The sequence below is a fragment of the Vulpes lagopus genome, chromosome 4 (genome assembly GCF_018345385.1).
Source record: "Vulpes lagopus strain Blue_001 chromosome 4, ASM1834538v1, whole genome shotgun sequence".
Taxonomy (NCBI): Eukaryota; Metazoa; Chordata; class Mammalia; order Carnivora; family Canidae; genus Vulpes; species Vulpes lagopus.
Genome location: NC_054827.1, coordinates 14,196,191 through 14,215,734, shown reverse-complemented (window position 1 = coordinate 14,215,734; position 19,544 = coordinate 14,196,191). Strand labels below are relative to the sequence as shown.

Below are 19,544 nucleotides of genomic sequence, written 5' to 3'. Positions count from 1 at the left end.
CTTTAACCGCACACTTAATAGATTAGCTATTGTTTTTCATCCCAAAGTCAAGGCCACTTTTTTAACTGAAACATTAAAACACAGGTCTGAGGCATCCCAAATGTAGGAACTTGACATGTGTCATATGTGGTGATATGCTACCCTTAAATGTCTTCAGTGAATCGATATAAAATGTAAAATTTCAGTTTACTGTAGCTACCCTACAGCTGGTACTTCTGGCACGGGGGAGCCCTTGCACACTACGACTGCTGCAGACCATAGCAGACCCCCTCCCTGTGAGTGGCCATGCAGTCTTTAACTCAAGTGAATTGAGGTTTTCAGATCATTAACCTTAAAATCAATACTTCTAAGATTCCTTATAGCTGTTATGAAAAAAAGCTAAAATTTATGTTAAGGAAAGACTGAGGACTCAAAATGGTTATTTTGCTCATTTGCAGTATAAACTTTTAACAGCTATGGCTTAATTATGCATAAGGTGGGCATTACCAGTAACTATGTTATGAGGAGTTCCCGGGGTTTGGTGATCTCACGTTGCTTCTCTTATTTGAATGTGTCTTTTCTGCATCTGTCTTTTCTGCAACCCTGTGAAGGATAATTCTTATTCATATAAACAGCCAACTTCAGGTTTTTTTTTTTATCTTTTTTTGAACTGTCAAATATCAGCTTGGTTTGAAAAAAAGGATCAAAGAGCTGTGATGAAAAGAATCCCAAAGATAAAATTTGGTTCACTAATTTTTAATCATTTATCTTTCAGAACTTACATTTCATATCAAGAACTTGGCAGGTAGGACCTAGCAATGCCATAATCAATACCACTTTAGTATAGAAACAGTATTGTTCTTTCATGGAATTCAGACTGAATTTTTGCCTATTAATCATTTTGCTTTCAATGCTCCCAGGTAGGTGGGCAGTTACAGAAGGAAAAGTGTTTTATTATCACTGCATAATAGTGGTGAAAACTGATTAAATGACTTGTTCATGGCCCTGCTATTAATAACAAAACACCTTACCCTGGATTTCACCTAACGTCCTGACAAGTCCGCAAGACTTGATGATAAATCATGTCCCCCACGTCCCTGAAGTAAATTCCCACCTCGGATTCCCTGTCTCCCCCACTGCTGCCCATTCTTCAAAGTTCGGCTCCTATCTCTCTCTCTCCCTAACACATCATTTCAAGCACAAATTTGGCTCTTCACATTCACCCTAAAAATCCTATTTTTCACATATTCATTCTGTGTCTGGAGAAAGGCAGCCAACTTTGTATTTCCTTGCAGAAGTACTTATGTGCATGGTGCTTTCTACAAAAAAAAAAAAAAAAAAGGTATTTGATAAATATTCGAACTGCTCAAAGTGTTTCAACCTCATTTTTTGAGATATAAGTACCTTAAACATCATAGAGCTCAGTGATTCATTTTTTTGTATTTTATTGCTTCAAATGCTTCAAACTATGGGAAATCTTTGGTAAAAATAAAGACAATAAAATTTTCACAATAACTTTCCACAAAGCATTGCACAACAATGTTCTTCAATACACATGAAATAATACAGGAATGTTCGGAGTCCTCAGTGAGGAGAGTTAACTGTACAATAGTCGTAGTTCTTCATTTTTTTTTTTTTTTTTTTTTTTTTTTAATTTTTTTTTGTAGTTCTTCATTTTAAAACAAAACTGTCTTCATAAATATTTAAAATATTTCCTAGGTTCTTATCACATATTAACATTTGTATTTCAATCAGTGTGTTGAACTTTATTTATATTATTATTAAAATAAAAACAATAAGAGAAATGTGTTTTTCTGTTGCCTATGACAGCATTAAGCTCTACCCCACCCCAACTCTGCTCACTTCACTCGAAACTAGAGGGAGGTAACTAACATACAAATCAATATGGTTCTCAATCAAGCCCTCTGTGGAAAAGAGGAAAATATTTCATGTCTATTGTTACACAGACATTTCTCTGGTGGTTTATTTGTGCAGTCTCAAACTTGACCAGTTTTCAGTTGATCTAAATGACTTCTCAGCTCAGGACACAACTCAATTAGCAGCAGTTCCATCAGCACCTGAACCAAGAGAGAAGAAAAAAAAGTAGAAAAAAGTGGTGTCTTATGTTTGTTTGGTTTTTTTTTTCCCTCTAAGGCTTGACTCAAAGTATTGATGTCTATGAGAAAAGTCTAATTTTAGGTCTGAGTTGATTCTCTGTGAGTAAGTTATTCTCGAATGATTAGAACTAATATAAACTCCATTTAGTATCAGATTGATTTGTTTCAGGGTCTCCCTGCCATCATCACACCATTGACAATATTTAGTATTGCTAATTATAACCAGATGACTGGGAAAGAGACTGCTTTCCTGAAATAAGAAAATTAAGCAGTCATGCAAAACTGTTATATGCATCAAGGCAGGAAGGACACCTGGTCTGAGAGCACGAGAAAGCCATACACACTAGAGGCACTCTTTTTCTTTTTCTTTTACCAAACTGAACAACTGAACAGTCAGACAGATAAAAGTGAATCAGAGTAAATAAATGGATTCAGAATGAGTAACAAGAATAATTAAATATGTGAAGGGTTAAAATCACCCCTGTATGTGAACAGAAATGTAAAATTGAATTGACAACAGATCCTCTGGTTGGCTTTAAATTACTCACGTATAATAGATGCTTATTGGCTCTTGTTTCTTGCAGCGCATTGAATATTTTTATTATACCGTGACGGGCATTTTGCTGTCCAACAAGGCTCTGAAGCGTATCTGAAAAATTAAGTTTACATTCTATGCTGTTACTGATAAAGTGCACAATCCATTCATATTCAGTGAAGGAGACAGTACATGATGTATACGCAACAAAGAAAGGCGGTGGGGCATAAGGCACAAGAACAATCAGTTTTTTCAAATGTGTAAACAGAAAATAAGTTTAGAATTTTTCAGAAGGCATTTATACAAACTACAAACTTAATACACAGCTACCCAACCAAAAATTAACCTCTCTAAACAGTATATGTTAGCAGGACTTTAAGGCACAAAATTATCTGTCCTAAAACATTTTTTTAATTAAAAGAGAGCATTATAACCACTACTGTTCTTATTAAGATTCTCAGTATAATTTCTTAGCAAAGGACATGCTTTAAAAGAAATGAAAATTGTGATCATTCTTCTTGCTGTAATAAAGAGAGGTAAGTGGGGTTAACATTCCCTCTTTATCCGTGTGCTTTTCAGGACCAGAAGCCAGGCCTCACCTGGAATGTTTTCAAGAAGCTTCTGCTGTGCCCTCTGTTTTGTTTCCTGACTTCGTTCTTTGCTTCTGATTGTGGTCGGTGGTGCCAATTTCCCATTTGGCCAAAAAGCATCCCGGAAAACATTGATGTAGTAAACCAACATTTGCTCACTGAAAATCCAGCTCACTGTGTCCCGGATTTGTCTTAAAAAAAGAAAAAACAAACAAAAAAACACACACACACACACACACACACACACACACACAAAAAAAAAACAAAAACAGAAAAAACTTCTTGGATGAGGTTTTTAAGAATTGCTTATTCTCAAAAGGCATTTATCAACGGGTGGGTTAAGATACAGGCCTGATCTAAATGTCTGATGAATAAACTAGGAATTGGATTTTTAAACTCTGGCTCCGAAAGACATTTTTTATTTTGGTGGTGCTGGGTGACCATCCATCCATTCCTGGAGCTCACATTTCCGCTGGTACTGACCTCTCCATATGTCTGCCGGGCAGCACCCTGCAATCTGTAAAGACAAGAACCTCGAGGAGACCCACGTGTGTGAAGCTTACAGCTACTCTGTGCACAGTACGTGACACACTGACTTCTCCATAAAGTGATGTAGACGGAAAACATAAATGCACTTTTGCACTGTTAAAAGCAGTCTGGAAAGCTCCCCTGAGCTCCCGAAGTCTTAGGGGGAAGACGCTGGCTCTTACACTAGCTGTCTCTTGGGGTTGCTGTGGCAAGCACGCTGGGCAGGGTGCTGTGACCCAGGCTGAAGCATCTCATGTGCTCACTAGGCAAGAGGAAAGAAAGGTGCTACCTGCCACCCTCGAGTGGAGGCCTTGGGAAAGATACGCTGCTATCTAGAGTGTTCCGCGTTTCCCTGGGAATGAAAGTTGGGCAGACATTTGACTTGCACAGGTTACAAATAAATGGCTTTCCTCTGGTCGTCCAGCTCTTCCACATAACCCTATCTCATTAGGCAGCAGTAACAGTCCACCCCATTCCAGGACGCCCACAGTTCAAAGAGCCCAAGAGTAGTTGTGAGATTGGGAGGGGAAAGGGGGGTAAAAATCATCTTGACGGTGCCAGAAAGACCTGAAATTTCAAACTCGATTCATGAATAATAGTAAGTCAAAAAGCCCTTCAAGAATTTGATTTTCCAACCATGTAAAGGGACAATAGAAGATTTTCAGAAACTATCTGAAATAGAGGTTTCAAGCCTGAGTACTTTGCCCAGGAATCAATTACAACTGATGTCTAGACTATCATGGGTCAAAAATATGTTAATTCTGTTTGTAACTACATGTCTCCCAGGATACTTCCCTATACTGCTTAGAACTGAGCAGTTCGGGGGCCCCTGGGTGGCTCAGTGGGTTAAGCGTCTGCCTTCGGCTCAGGTCATGATCTCAGGGTCCTGGAATCGAGCCTCATGTCAGGCTCCCTCCTTAGCACAGAGTCTCCTCTCCCTCTGCTCTTCCCTCTGCTCATGCTCTCACTCTCTCACTCTAATGAATAAATGAAAATCTTAAAAAAAAAAAAAAACCCAAAACCGGGCAATTCATATCTAGACCAAATAATTTTATTAATTTAATGGGACTTCTGCTTTAAGAGAGAACTACCAACCTGCCTGCCTAAAAAAATCTACATGTAACTGCAGACACCTTGTTTTTTCTGTAGTCTTGTTTTGAGTTACTCACTGGAATCACATGAAGAAATTAAGTAAGAAAATTTCAATTTGCAATTTAAAATCAGGTAAGTGACTCTTACCAAAGGCCATCGCCTAGGATTTTTCTATCAATTTAAATCTGACTCTCAATTAGCCAAAACCATAGGAAGCTTCTGAATCAATTCTGGTATGTGAAATTATAGCTGGTACAAGGCAAGAGGCACATATTGTACTGGTGCTTAATTTTCTGATGTGTCATCTCTGCTAAAGGCAAAAATAGCAAAGGGCCAGGTGCTCCATCATTTGTCTACCTGATAAGAAGCCCATTGAAATGAACAGCCTGAAAACCCTCTACATGATGCTTCTCCTCCAAGCCCCACAAAAATAACTGCCAAATGTATTCGTGGCTCACAAACCACAGCTGCTCATCTTTTAAGTGAGAGCCAGTATTGCAGGTAGGAGCAAGGAAAGTATGCATGATTTGCTGAAACGGAAAAAGAAAATAAATTAGCAAGTCTGGAGTAATGAGAAATATAGGGCCATTGTAGAATTTTTTTTTTTTATCTAAGGCCTGCCTACATAATAGTTAAGGGATTTGCATTAGACTGAAATGGTAAGTTATGCAGGCCGTGTTTCTGATTAAAACAAAAGCCTAGGACACTAAGTCAATGACATAAGCCACTAATATCATTCTTTAAAAATCTCAGAAATCGAAGGAAACTTTTCCTTATGACTACAAGGAAAATATATTCTATTTGTGAAAGAATAAGAAGACAACCTGTTCTCCACTATGTTTCCTTACATATTTATGATTTACATGATAAACATAAGTACAAGATTACTATGATGGTTTTAACAACTACCATCTGATCACTTGGGACCATCTGATCATTTCATCTGGAAACATATTTTGCTCTACAAAAAAAGTGATTTCTTCCCCTTGTCTTTTTAGCAAGTGACTCAACATTTTTATTGTGCAGGAAGTCACAATGTTGATCTCTTGAAGAGTTCCAGATATAGAACTGGAGTTAAACTCTTATGTATCTGGATAATGGATATAGCTTAGGATATACACATGGCTTCCAACAGTGTTACAGGCTACACACCTATATCTCAATGGGTGGATATTAACTAGTAAGAGCAATGACCATTTTAATGTTTATCCCAACTGGGAAAAAAAAAACAAACATCATTTGCTTTTCCCTCCAAATAAATACCTGCCATGTGATGCTCATCCTACTTTCATTTTGGTTTAGAGTCTAAGCCTTAAACATAAAAACACTATACCCAAGATATTCAAACTGGACATCATGATCCAAAGAGAACTTTACAGAACTTTTCAGTTTTCACCTTTGTTTTTCAGATTTATGCTTTTAAGTAATCTCTATACACCCAACATGGGGCTCGAAATCACAACCCCGAGATCAAGAGTCTCACGTTCTACCAATGGAGGCAGCCAGCTGCCCCCACAGAACAGCATTTTCTGACCCTTGCAGCCAGAATGCTGAAGCTAACTTAAGCTTTGATCATTTAGCTCACCGCACATTCTGTGAAAGAAATTCTTTCAGAAACCTGTCTTCCTATCCAGTCTTAGAATCACAGCAGAAAAAAAAAAAAAGAAAAAGAATCACCACAGAAACAAAAATGAGAAAATACAATATCTTCAGCTAGAGAGAGGAATTTGACTTTAAAGGCGAAGAGTAAGGCATGAATTCAAATACTAATTTCAAGCAACTTACTTGTTGATAGTTCTTCCAAAAGTGACCTGAACAAGAGCAATTAATGTTCTTCTCACCCATTTAAACACTAAAATAGAAATCAGAGGAAAGGAATTAGCAGAGCATATCACAATTATGGCACTTTTACAGCTGCAAAAAGCATAAATCATACCATTTGACTCAATCTCCGAGTTCCGACAGCAAGTCAAGACTATGGTATCTGCAGAATTTGGGTCTAGGCTAGCAAACTTCTGTCCAAAAATTCTCCCTAAGCTTTCACTTTCTACACAGCAACTGATGAGATAAAGCCTCATTTTTATAGCTTTTCAATGCCTGAACAGCAGCTGAGCTAGCAAGTAGAAATAAGACTTCATTTTACACGTCCCCAGGCTACTTACATGTCTGTTTTCTGCTAACAGACAGTGCAATGCCTATTTTAGATTTCTCTCTGGCTTGCCGAACCCAATTTTCTCACACACTGCTCTGAATGAGAAACATCTGTAGTCAAATATTGACAAATATTTTGAAATATTAATGAATTGGTGGGTTGGTCTTCCCATTTGGATAGTAGTTTGTAGATCACTGCATATTTTTATATATTTTATGCCTTTGGGAGAAAGGTGACCTGCAAAGAGCCAGGACCCTGAGTGAGATGAGGATCGGGTGCTCTCCTAAGCAGTCTCACAGAGCAGCTGGGCACGGACCACCTGCCCTGAGCCTCACCTCCTCATCTGTTCAAGAACAAGAGTAATGTGTGATTTTCTGCTTTAAGGATCTTGTTGATATTTTATGTAAGTGTCGTGAAAGGTTCTACAGATCTAAATTTTTATTACTAACACGGAGACACATTTTTATAGGTACAGGATATGAATATAAGCCAAAAGAAGGCAAAGGAATACTATGAGGATATCTTAGGTCTACAAATTGGAATCTAAACCAAATTTTCCATCTGGATAAATTCACATCCCTTTGTTGAAATGTTTAGCTACTCACACATAAGCAAATGAGAAATTCGGACTTGGGTGTAAGAGTTCAGGGCTCCTGCCCCAGTAGGGAATCCTAAAAGGACTAAACTCACAAGCACCTCTGTACAAGGGAGAGCACCCAGGCGAAATCAACAGTTAACATGGACTTGGCACTGGACTTTAAAACATTCTAAAGTCATCTCTGACTTTTTAGATGGATCTAAGTGTGTCCATTTAAAGTAGCGTCGTTCATCTTTCAAGTGAGAGACAAGTCCTGGAATCAGAACTCTGCTTCCAAAGTGCCTTTAATTTTTTATGGACCTCAGAGCACGCTGAGAGCATGCAGACTTGTTCGTTAGGCTGGGATTTAGGCCGAGAGGAGCATGCCTGCCAGGGATGATAGCTTCACCCTGGCTTTCTAGAGCAGGCGAGAGGCAGCTCACAAGCAGAGGGTCTGAGGACAGGGGCAGGTCTCAGAAGAATGCCTGATGGACAAGTGACAGGTACAAAATTTTTAAAGGCTATCTTACGCCCTTTTGTACACTGAAAAGAGCAGGAGCCAAAAAAAATATATATATGTCTTTGGTGCAAATTCTTTCCCGTCACGGATCTGGGCCTTTACCACTTTCCTCCTAGCCTGTCCCGGCTGCCCGTCCCCACGCCACACAGGAAATAGTCCTGGTATTCCTTCAAGGACTCATTTGTTCAGAGACAGAGCAGCTGCAGCGACACTAGGATTTTGCTGATGGCAAGTATATCTCATCTCATTATAAGTGATGTTCTATTTATTCCCCTCTGAAATGTCACTAGCAAAACCAAATTTGCTTCCAAGAGCAGGCATATGATGGAGGATATCCACGCTGCAAAGACAAGACTTTGAGCCCGGCTCCCGTCCACCGCGTTTCTCCATCGATCTGCGTCGCTAAGACTGCACCTGTGCCCAAAGGCTAACGTGGTGCTTCCTCATTCCTATCAACTCTGTGGGAAACAGGGAGGCCTCAGGGTTCAATGGGCCAGGTTTCACCCAAAGTCGGGGTGGAGAGCTATTTCTGCCTACAGTGAACCAAGTGAAACATCCGTATACATCTGAGAGTGTCTAAAATATGGAACAGGGATGGTTTTTTTCATTTGGATGGTAGTCCATCACGGACAGCTCTTAATCTACCTATCCCATTTCTAAAGCTCAGCTTACTTCTAACTTTCCGTTAATGAAATTATGCTAAAATGAACATCCTTACATAGCAATCTCTGCCTGTAGTTTAGAAGTGAGTCCACTGCTTAACGTGAATTACATTTTTGGAAGCCCTGTGTTGTAAATTCACTGGAGGAAGCATCTACGTCTCCTGTACCTCTGTTTCTCCTACAGAGTGATATCTAAAGTATATGCTCCTGAAGTGTTAGCTGACTGTTTTAGCTGTGGCTTATTCATGACTAAAATAATTAATTCTGGCACTTAAAATTCCCAGCCTACCTTCCTCACCCCATGGAAAAAGATGCTAATTTGAGCACACACAGCATAGAACAGTCCCAGGGCAACATTCCTGGTTGGTGGCATGGCTGTGCCTTACTAACCCTTACTCCTCTCATGTGTGTCTTTTCCTAGGCCGTCAGGGGTGCCTTTAGGCACCTGTCCTATCTCTAGCCAGTCTGGGGCTCCAGGTACATGGAGTACACTGGCCTCCTGGTTTAGAGTGTTGGGGGGCTGTGGAACGTGTGTGTGGGCAGAGGCTCCTATTCAGGACTCTGAGACTTGCCCAAGCAGCACACTTTGACCTCTTACCCAAGTACCACTTTGGGGGAGAAGCACCTGTGTGGATCTTAACAAGAGTTTTTTGTTTTTTTTTAAGATTTTATTCACTTATTCATGACAGACACAGAGAGAGAGAGAGAGAGAGGCAGAGACACAGGCAGAGGGAGAAGCAAGCTCCATGCAGGGAGCCCGATGTGGGATTCGATCTGGGGTCTCCAGGATCACACGCCAGGCTGCAGGCGGTGGTAAACCGCTGGGCCATCAGGGCTGCCCTTAACAAGAGTATTTTAATCCCCTTCATGCTCTTGTTTCTTCTAAGGACATCCCCCTCAAGTACTACTAGGGAAACACTTCTCGACCTTGGCGCTAACTCTTGCACAGGCCAGCTCTGCTGCGGGTGGCTCACCTGCACAGGTAGGAAGCTGAGCAGCATCTCTGGCCCCTACCCACAAGGTGCCAGTAGCACCACTCCCCCAAGCTGTAACAACCAAACATGTTTCCAGGTATCTCCAAAGGTCCCCTGAGGGACAAAATCCCCTCACCCTTCCTGCGATAACCACTCCTCTATGGGAACAAAGTTAGCTGAAGGGCAGGGTTGAGGCATGCCTGCGTCCCTGGCCAGAGTGCTTTGCGCCCTAACAGCACCAAAGCCTCACCTTGAGGATCATGGCTTCTTCCTTGGCTATGCAGAATTATTTTTTTATACATTTTGGTGATAAAGCAATGAGGCTATGCTAAATCACACAAAGGAAATTCAAAGATGAATTTGTTCATCTGTATTCAGAGGAACATGGTCTAGGGTAGCTTGGACCCCAAATTCCACAAGGACAGAGATGATCACGTCTTCAGATTGTGGCCTCAGATTCTACTGTGGTAGCTGGTTGGCTCTTAAAAGTACCTGCTGACGAGTGGATGGATATAAATACACATCTGACTCGGGAATAAAGGGATATTACGAGTGGGTGTGTGGAACCACTTGACAGCAACTACCATTAAATAATAACAAAGAAGCTTACTTCCTCGAAGCTCAAAGATCTCCCCAATCAACATGAAACACGGTTCAGCCAAGGCGTCTTTCCTCCCATCCACATCATCACCATAATCCGACAGGTCACTGTCCTCCTCTGCCTCCTCCTGTGGGTACAGGAAGGTCAAAGGAAACAGATCACTTACACAAGAAAGTCGGCAGAGCCATTCTTTTCTCTCAAGGGTAAATTCCAAACTGTGTGCTCACATTTCAACCTTAAAAACTCTTTCAACTTTCCCACATGCAGAAATCTGTGCATTCTCTACAGCAGGGCAAAATGTGTATCTAACCTCAGGGGAAAGCTTGATGTTAAAACTTTATTCAAGGTTTAAAATAAGTTTTTTTTTTATTTTTTTATTTTTTATTTATTTATGATAGTCACAGAGAGAGAGAGAGAGAGGCAGAGACACAGGCAGAGGGAGAAGCAGGCTCCATGCACCGGGAGCCCGACGTGGGACTCGATCCCGGGTCTCCAGGATCGCGCCCTGGGCCAAAGGCAGGCGCCAAACCGCTGCGCCACCCAGGGATCCCTAAAATAAGTTTTAAAAACCTCTATCATTGTATTAATAAGGAGTGAATTAGTAGGTAACAGAATAGTGTTCTAGCCACTGAATTTTAAAAGACCTTTAAATTTTTTAAAAAAGATTTATCTATGGACAGTGTGCATAAGTGTGTGAGGAGAGGGAGAGGAGAGAGAGAATCCTCAAGGAGACTCTCCACTGAACACAGCGCCCAACACAGGGCTCGACCTCAGGAACCTGAGATCATGACCTGACCTGAAATCAAGAGTTGGACACTTAACCAACTAAGCCACCAAGGTGCTGGATTTTACATTTCCTATTTTTTAGGGACACCTGGGTGGCTCAGTGGTTGAGCCTCTGCCTTTGGCTCAGGTCATGACCCCAGGGTCCTGGGATCGAGTCCCACATCAGGCTCCCCAGGGGGAGCCTGCTTCTCCCTCTGCCTACATCTCTGTTTCTTGTGAATTAATAAAATCCTTAAAAATAAATAAATAAATTCACTGTTTTTTAAACACATGTATATTTCAAAGTAATGTCATTATGTTAAAGCTCTGACCCTGTATTCTGTATTTCAGCTCCTCTCATTTCCTGATCTGCATATCAGCAAGTTTCAATCCAAAACTCATTCTACGCCAAGGACCAGGCTCATGTCACGGAGGAGCAAACAGAAGCAAGGCCAAGCAGGTTCCTTCTGATGTGGGAAGAGAGGCAACAGCTGAAGCTGGGGCCCAAGCAGAGGGCTAATGACAGCACTGTGGGGACTAGATGAGCAGAGGAGAGGGCGGAGAAGTCACAGAGAGCTGGGAAGTCACCTCACGGCAACATCGGATGCTGCGACAGGTGGACGGAGGGTAAACGGGAGAGGAAGCCACAGGACGTGGCCCCTGCACTCACCTTCAGACACCAATCTCATAGACTGATTGAGCCACATGTAAACTCCCAGAGGCTCAGGAATAAATGGAGAGGTCATGCGGGCAAGCTAAGCGGGTGTGGCCAGACCCTGCAAATACGGCCGCCAAAGGGCCCAGGCGGGAGAGATGCTGGTGAGGGAAGCAGGTTTGCACACAGAGACCTGAGCACTGTGCAGATGCGCTCTGCACTGTGCACAGATTTCTCCCAGCTCAGAAGGCAGGGAAGCAGCACATTCTTTTCCATCATCAGCTCCTTCTGTCCAAATTCATTAAGCCAATCCTGATGAAAAGGCAGTGGCCTTTAGCAACCAGCACCAAGGAGGCAATGAATGTCTCCATAAAGAGACGCCAATTTCCAGGATGGTCTTGTGCAATTTGCTGAAGAGCCACAAGAAGGGGCTTCAATGGCCCAAACTTGAGTGAGGAGCTTACCCTGCAGGGAAGCCTGAGGTCCAGAACACAGAATCGCCAAATGTCTGCAGTCTCTCCCTCTATCTACTCGCTTCTCTACCCATGTATGTCACTCAAACTCATCTTGCTTCAGAATATCCCATCAGCCCACTCCAGAAGCCTTCTTTCCAGTCCAACGACCCCCTGACTGTCCCTCTATCCCGACCTTCAATACGACCCCCAGCTGCCTCTCATGGTGACCCCACCTCTGGACTGCTGGCCTACTGCTTTTACAGGGGCTCCCCTACAACTTCCCAGCCACATTTCACTTACCAGCCTTGTTATTGCTCTTCTCTGTATCTTAACTCTTGCAAGTCGCTTGTAAGGGAGCACAAGTGGGTGTCCCCAAAACATAACAGCGATCGTAACTGACAATGAATGTATTTGCCTTTTCCCTCATTAATAGCATGCTTTCAACAAATATTCGGTACTTCAAAAAACCTTCAAAAAGACATTCCCCTAAATCTGCTGCAAAAATGGCACAATGTTTCGACAGCTCACCACTTTTTTTAAGATTTTATTTATTTATTTGAGAGAGCAAGAGATAGCGAGAGATAGGGCACCTAAGCAGTGGAGAGAGGGAGAAGCAGAGTCCCCACTGAGCTGGGAGCCTGACATGGAACTCGATCCCAGAACCCTAGGATCATGAGAACTAAAGGCAGACAATTAATCGATTGAGCCACCCAGGCATCCCGACAGCTCACCTCTTGATGGGAGAAGAAGTCGCGAGGAAGTCTTTCCAAAAATGAGGATAATGAAAAAGTGGGTTTTTTCCCCTGCACATCAATCACCTTGAGGTAGTCAGGAGAAGGGCTCAAAAAGGCATAAAGTGCTTCACTCTGACACAGTCTTTCATCTGAAAGCAGATTCTGCGGAGGAAAGAGGGTCCATTACTCTTATGGAGGAATAGATGCGTGCTGCTGGAAACCACCACCAATAAAGGCAAGCAAGGCGCAAATGACTGTAATGGGGGTTTATTTTCATAATGCCGAACCCCAAACCATTTCCCTCTGCCCCTGAAACAGAACATATCAGACTAATTCCAATGATCTTAATTGCAAGCAACCCTCTCCAGGTTAGCTGGAGCACCCTAATCATCCTGCCTGCAGGAGATGCCATGTGGACAACAGATCTCACTGTGGTTTGCACTGCTCAGTGCAACAAACAACTCCCGCTTTGCACACAGCTCGCAGACCCAGGGACCACTGAGGTGTTGGAGCAGCTTACATATTTGACACTGTTTACGTATTTGACAAGGATCCCACTCAACCACCCTCCCATGGCTGTGTTCAGACTTTGTACATCAGCTGAAAAAGAGCACTGTGAGTTGTCACATGGCACTGTCTGCTAGGCAGGACTTTTCTCACTGTGCTGCCATCTTCCAAGCAGTCCTTGTTTACATAATTACATAACTGCTTTTAATAGCCCTTGAACTAGAAACTTCCTAAAGTTCTTTAGGTGCTTGTCCGGCCTTTGGAGATAGGAAAGAACATAAATTAAGTTTATGTACAAGCAAGTGCTACTGACAGGACAGGGAGATTAACAATGTGACCACAGGAATGTCTAAATGTCTAGTATTAAAAGAGTCAGGGTTTAATGTGAGTTCACTCCTATGTGGAACTTAAGAAACAAAACAAACAAGCAATGGGATAAAAAGAGAGCGGCAAACCAAAAAACTGCCTCTTAGCTCTAGACAGCTGGTGGCTCCCAGAGGGGAGGGGTGGGGGGATGGATGGAATAGGTGAATAGGGATGAAGGGGTGCACCTGCTGTGATGAGCGCTGGGCGTCGTATGGGAGTGTTGAGTTATTACACTGTATGCCAGAAACCAATAGGACAGTGCACGTTAGCTACTGGAACTTAAATAAAAACTTGAAGAAAAAAGAAAGATACAGGGTTTAGGAATAACAAGAGCAGTGGGAAATAGTGCCCCATTTACATAATCCCCTTGGGAGAGAGGGACACTGGAGCACACAGCACCTCTGATGTCAGAGCCTGGGGTGGCAGGAGAGGTTAAGATCTAATCTCAGAGGACTTGGTCCAGGACAGTCATATTACGTTTGTTCAGGCGAAGGTTGAAATCCAATCAACTCTACGACCTTCCCTGGCATAGGCGTGCACCTGTGAGAACATCCCACTCTGCCACACTGGGAACGGGGGTGGGGGGGGGGGGGTTGACGACCAACATTCCCTGGTTGTTAGCTTCCTTTGTCCTATGGAAGGCTGGTCTGGAAATAGGGGAGCTCTGCCTCAGATGGAGCGAAGGTTACAGGGGGAAGTGGAGCTGGTGTCACTACTGCCTTCCCTGGCCCCAGAGCCCAATAAATAGGCCTTTATTCCTTTTGAGGAGTATCAAGGGTTCAGTCATATATACAGATGGATTAGAAGGCATGAGATATTCTCTAACTTGATTACCTGTAGCTAATCTATACTCCAGCACTATTTCATAAAATAGTACGAAATGATCACAATGATAAGACTCAAACTTAATAAAATCAACATAAATAAAGAAATCATTAAGGGTGATAAGACTTTGGCCTAAATTGTATTCTATTATGAAGGAAAATAATTTAAGTACATAGGAAAACTTAAATTCTCACCGATGTTGGTGGGGCAAGGTGTAATTGGGGTCTTATCCTTTTCAAGCTCTCTGGGGATGGCAAGCCATTCCCAACTCGTTTCCCCCAAATACTTACAAGATGTTATTCCATTCTAGTGAGGATCTCAGATGACCACTGAGTGGGTGATGGGGACAGGGGTAAGGCGTTCCAGGCCAAGTGCACAGCACGCGCATACCCAGCAGCAGGGCAGGGCACCACTGGAGAGGAGTGCACGTCTGTGAGTAGGACAGGGGAAGGTGGCAGCAGGAATGAAGACAGACCTAGCGGTGGTATGGCCAGGAATGACGAGCTAGATTATTAAATATCTGTGCAATGAGTATGCTTCACCAGGGAACCATTTTTCATAAATAGACATGCAAGTAAACAAACACTCAGTGGAATTCCTTTTCCTGGAAGGTCCTGTGCACCCAATAAAAGACTAAGTAAACATTCTGCGCCTTACTTTTCCTGTTTGTGGCTGGTGGGATAACACTTTGAAACTACAGTCTGCTGTAGGACCTAAATCTATTCGATGGTTAGGACTTTATTAAACAGTCTCTGAGGAAATGAAAAATAGTCCAAAACATTACTTTCTGACTTAAAATCCTCTTGATTAAAAGACAGAAGGTCCCTAGAAACCACTGTTTCATCTGGCTTAGTTCGCCTTGCTATGGTCCCCACGACCTAACAGCAGGGCCTCAGAGTGCAATTTCTCTTGGCACAGCAGCAGAACTCGCTAAGCCACTTCCATCACCAACAATCCAATAAGGGCACGTGTGCGCCCCCCCTGCACCCCCGAAAGCGCAGGCACAGAGCTTGGGGTCTGCAGCACAGCAGGGAAGGCCAAACAAACGGAGGCCCTCCCAACAGCAGAGGCTGGAAGGCAACAAGAGAGTCAACTAGAGCGTTCCCAAGCTACACACTTGAAGCTTAAAAAGCTTGGATTTTGAATAACACACGTCTGTTTCACACACAAGATCTTCAGTTCGTCCGAATGACTTAATCAGGTACTGTGTTGGAGTGGGTTTATTTCCTAGACATTCTGAATCAGCATCAGAATGGGAGTATTTCAGTTTCAAATGCTCTTGTAAGAGCACTTAAACACTGATGATTCTCCAAACCAGTTCTGCCATAATTAAACTCACAGAGTTTTTGTAAGGTGTAAATTATTTTATTTCCTCAGGGAAATTTACATTATATTACATTAAACATTATATACACACACATTTATATTTTATGATATCATAAAATAAAAGCTTCCCTCAGGAAATAAAATAATTTGCACCTTAGAAAAACTTTAAGATACATATATACATACATACAAACATATATACATACAAATATGTATATCTATATATTTATATATAAATAATATATTATTTATATTAATATTCATATATTTATATTTATTTAAATAAATATCATATATAAATATATAATGTATATAAGATATTTATAAAACTATAGATATATATTATATATATATATATAGAGAGAGAGAGAGAGAGACAGAGGAAGATAGGAATACATGGAAAAAAAGAAACTAATGCTTTCAAAGCAACTCTGACCTAAGCATACCTACTTTAACAAAGATCCACACTTCTGATTGGACAACTACGTTTTAATAAAGCCTTTACTAAGAATTTGGCAAGAGCCATTATTTAAAATCCCAAGCCTTCTAGCTACTACTACATAGGCAGAAAGTGTCTCATGAGGCCAAGTTCCATGCCTCCAAAAACCATAAGGGCTTTGGGGTCTGTGGTCTGAGTAACTTAACTAGACTCTGAATACAGAGGGACCCACTAAGGAAAAATAAATAGTGGTTGCTATGAAGGATAATACACGTTTGGCCTTATTATCTAAAATGGACTGAAGGCAAACAATAAAGCATTTAGAGGAAATGAGGAGAATATCTTTAGGGCCTCAGAGCAGGCAAAGATTTCTCATCAAGCACTAAGGCATAACCATAAAAGATAAAATTGATATGTTGGGCTAAATTAAAACTGAGAACGTCTGTTCACGAAAAGAAATCATGAGAGTGAAAAGGCCATCCACAGAAAGGGAGAAGATATTTGCCCCAGAAGTGGTCTGACGAGAGACTCCCATCCGGATCACACGCAGAACTCCCACAAAGCACTGTGGAAGAGACAGGCAACGGGAACGGAGGTGCAGACTCAACCTGAGCAAACATTTCACAAAGAGAAACATCCATGTGGCCAACGCAACCCAGGCTGGTGCCCTACTTCCTAAGCCATCAGGGAAGGACCAGCAAGCACACAGACCCGCCAGGATGACTAAGAAACTGGCAGCAAAGAAGTGGAGGTGAGCATGGGGAGCAATCGGAACCCTTCCACGCTGTGGTGACAGTGAAAAACCAGCTACAACCACTTGGACAAACTAAGAAACCCAGACCTGTAAGTATCACACAGCATATATTCACCAAAAGACAAATGCTGGAAGCTTCTAGCAGCCTGCCCCTGATGGCCCCACCTGGAAACTGTCCAGACGCTCGTCAACAATGGGATGAATGGACTGTAGTGTATCCGCACAGTGACAAACCTACACAGTAGTGAAGACAAATCATCTACAACCAGAACAAGCTCTATGGACAGATCCCCTGAACGCAGCTGCTGAGTGAAGGCGGTCAGGCACAAAGGAGTCCACACTGCATGATTCCATTTATATGAAGTTCAAACACTAGTCCGTCTGTGTGGCTAGTTGTCAGGATCGTGACCGCCCCTGGGCCCGGGGGCAATGATGGGAAGGTGGCGGGACGGTACTGATGATACTGTTTCCTGGCCTGGGTGCTAGTTACAGGGTGTGCTCAGGAGAAAAGGATAAAGCTGCACACAAGATAGCTGTACTGTACGTATTTCATATTTTGTGTGTGTGGGGAGGGTATATTTAATCATAAACAAACCACAACGATATTGTGAGGACCTGGTATGACGTATGAGAACGGGAAGTGAACAAGCAAGCTCTTAAGATGATGACAGTTTAACCCCAAATAACTAAATTTTCCTCTCATATCCAAAACTTTTCAATTGCTTACCTGTAAAAATTTATTTAATTGATTCTTTGACTTTTCCATAAACTTGTGATCTATAGATTTGAAAGGCAGCTTGCTAAGAGAAGGCAACTGGACTTTTTTTAAAGAAGGGAAACACTGTGGAAGAAAACATTAAATGTTAACATCTTGAATCACATTTTCATGTTTCTTTTTTTTAAAAAAAAGTTTACCAAAAAAAAAATAAATAAATAAAAAAAAGTTTACCATTATAATCAAAACAAACCAAGTACCTTCCTCCTGCACTTTTTTTTTTTTTTTTTTTGAGGTTTAAGACCTTGAAAACCTGCCTGTTCTAATCAGGCTCAGGGGATCGAGAGGAACAGGACCTGTGATGAGAAAAGCTACAGCTCTACCCTAGGCCCATGACTGCCTGGGCTGGGCAATCCCGAGGCCAGGCTCACACTTGGATCCATGCGATCCCCACGAAGCACCACGCTCTCGGCGTGACACCTGGCTCCCAGGAAGAAGGTCTTCCTACTAGACTGTACTTTGTTTACAATGTCTCCGTGAGAAGTGATCCAAGTTGACAAAAGAAAACAATGGAAAGAGTCACTTGGCTTGTCGCGCTATTACTGCCTTTCAGTGGCAAACTGCACGGTGGAAGTACATTAATCATAAGATATGTTAATAATAAGAGCCACCTTGTGAACTGAGTCCTACATTCTCCCAGACATCGTGCTAGGAGCACGGCACGTGTAACGACAGCTCCAAGAGTTGGCAACGATCATCATTCCTATTTCACATATGAGACAATTAAAGGCCAGGATTAAAACCCAGATCCATCTGACCACAAAGTCTGTGTTCTTTATGCCGATTTATGCAGACTTGCCAGTCTGCCCCTCAGACACCAAAGGGGCAGCAGGTTCCAAATGTTCCAGACTTTGCCTCCATTTCCAAACACTGGCCCTTTATGAAGGCACTAGGGCCGTATGAATACATTTAATAAAATCAACTGGAATTGAAAAGTCAGTGAGCACAGACTTTGCCTGACATGGTTTCTACTGTCCTTGTCATCATCCATGCACAGAAGGGTCACAATAGTGTCCCACGGGGTTGGCCATGGCAAGAGAAGGCATGGGACCCATCACAAGTGCATGCAAGTGCTTTGGGTGCTGGAAAAGGAAAAAACTAGCCCTTCCCACACAGCCCACTAAAGAACCAGGAGTACAATGGCATGTGCTCAAGGATAAGTGAGGGCTCAAATTTGGGGTATAATTTTCAAGAATGAAACAGGCAGTGAGAGTCAGAAGGGAAGATTAAAATTCACCAGGGACCTGAAAAGGTGCTTCCTGTCCCAGCTGTCAACATGAAGGGTTCACACACAAAAATGAAGTCACACGATAGTAAATTCTAAGGGTAAGAAAAGAACCTCAGTGATCAGCTACAGATAAGGAAAATGAGACAACGAGACAAAAGGACAGACATGGAATTTTATAAGTTTTTTTTTCCCTGTAAGGCGTCAGGCTACTTGTTTTGGATTTTCAAAGACCATTTTCCACATTTTATTTTCAAAATCTCCTCTAAATTCCCTTTTCTCATTCCTTCTGTTTTGATGAGCAACTGGACAGACACTGAACTTTGGCTTCACAATGATTTGTCACGGGGCAAATGACACACTTTTCTGCAGGGTCAGTTTTACTCACACA

General features: G+C 42.2%; 1 protein-coding gene across 1 annotated transcript in view; it reads right to left on the bottom strand.

Moving 5' to 3' along the window:
* Positions 1-1,639: 1,639 nt before the first annotated feature.
* The window catches only part of SNX25 (sorting nexin 25), a 131,895-nt gene continuing 113,990 nt past the window's right edge, over positions 1,640-19,544 (bottom strand). Inside the window, exons 13-19 of the mRNA XM_041753079.1 lie at positions 17,881-17,994; positions 12,934-13,098; positions 10,337-10,454; positions 6,627-6,693; positions 3,231-3,412; positions 2,645-2,745; positions 1,640-2,057 (exon numbers count right to left, since the gene is read on the bottom strand). Of these exons, the coding sequence (XP_041609013.1) occupies positions 1,977-2,057; positions 2,645-2,745; positions 3,231-3,412; positions 6,627-6,693; positions 10,337-10,454; positions 12,934-13,098; positions 17,881-17,994 (828 nt within the window). The 3' untranslated portion in view covers positions 1,640-1,976. The remainder of the gene's footprint in view (positions 2,058-2,644; positions 2,746-3,230; positions 3,413-6,626; positions 6,694-10,336; positions 10,455-12,933; positions 13,099-17,880; positions 17,995-19,544) is intronic.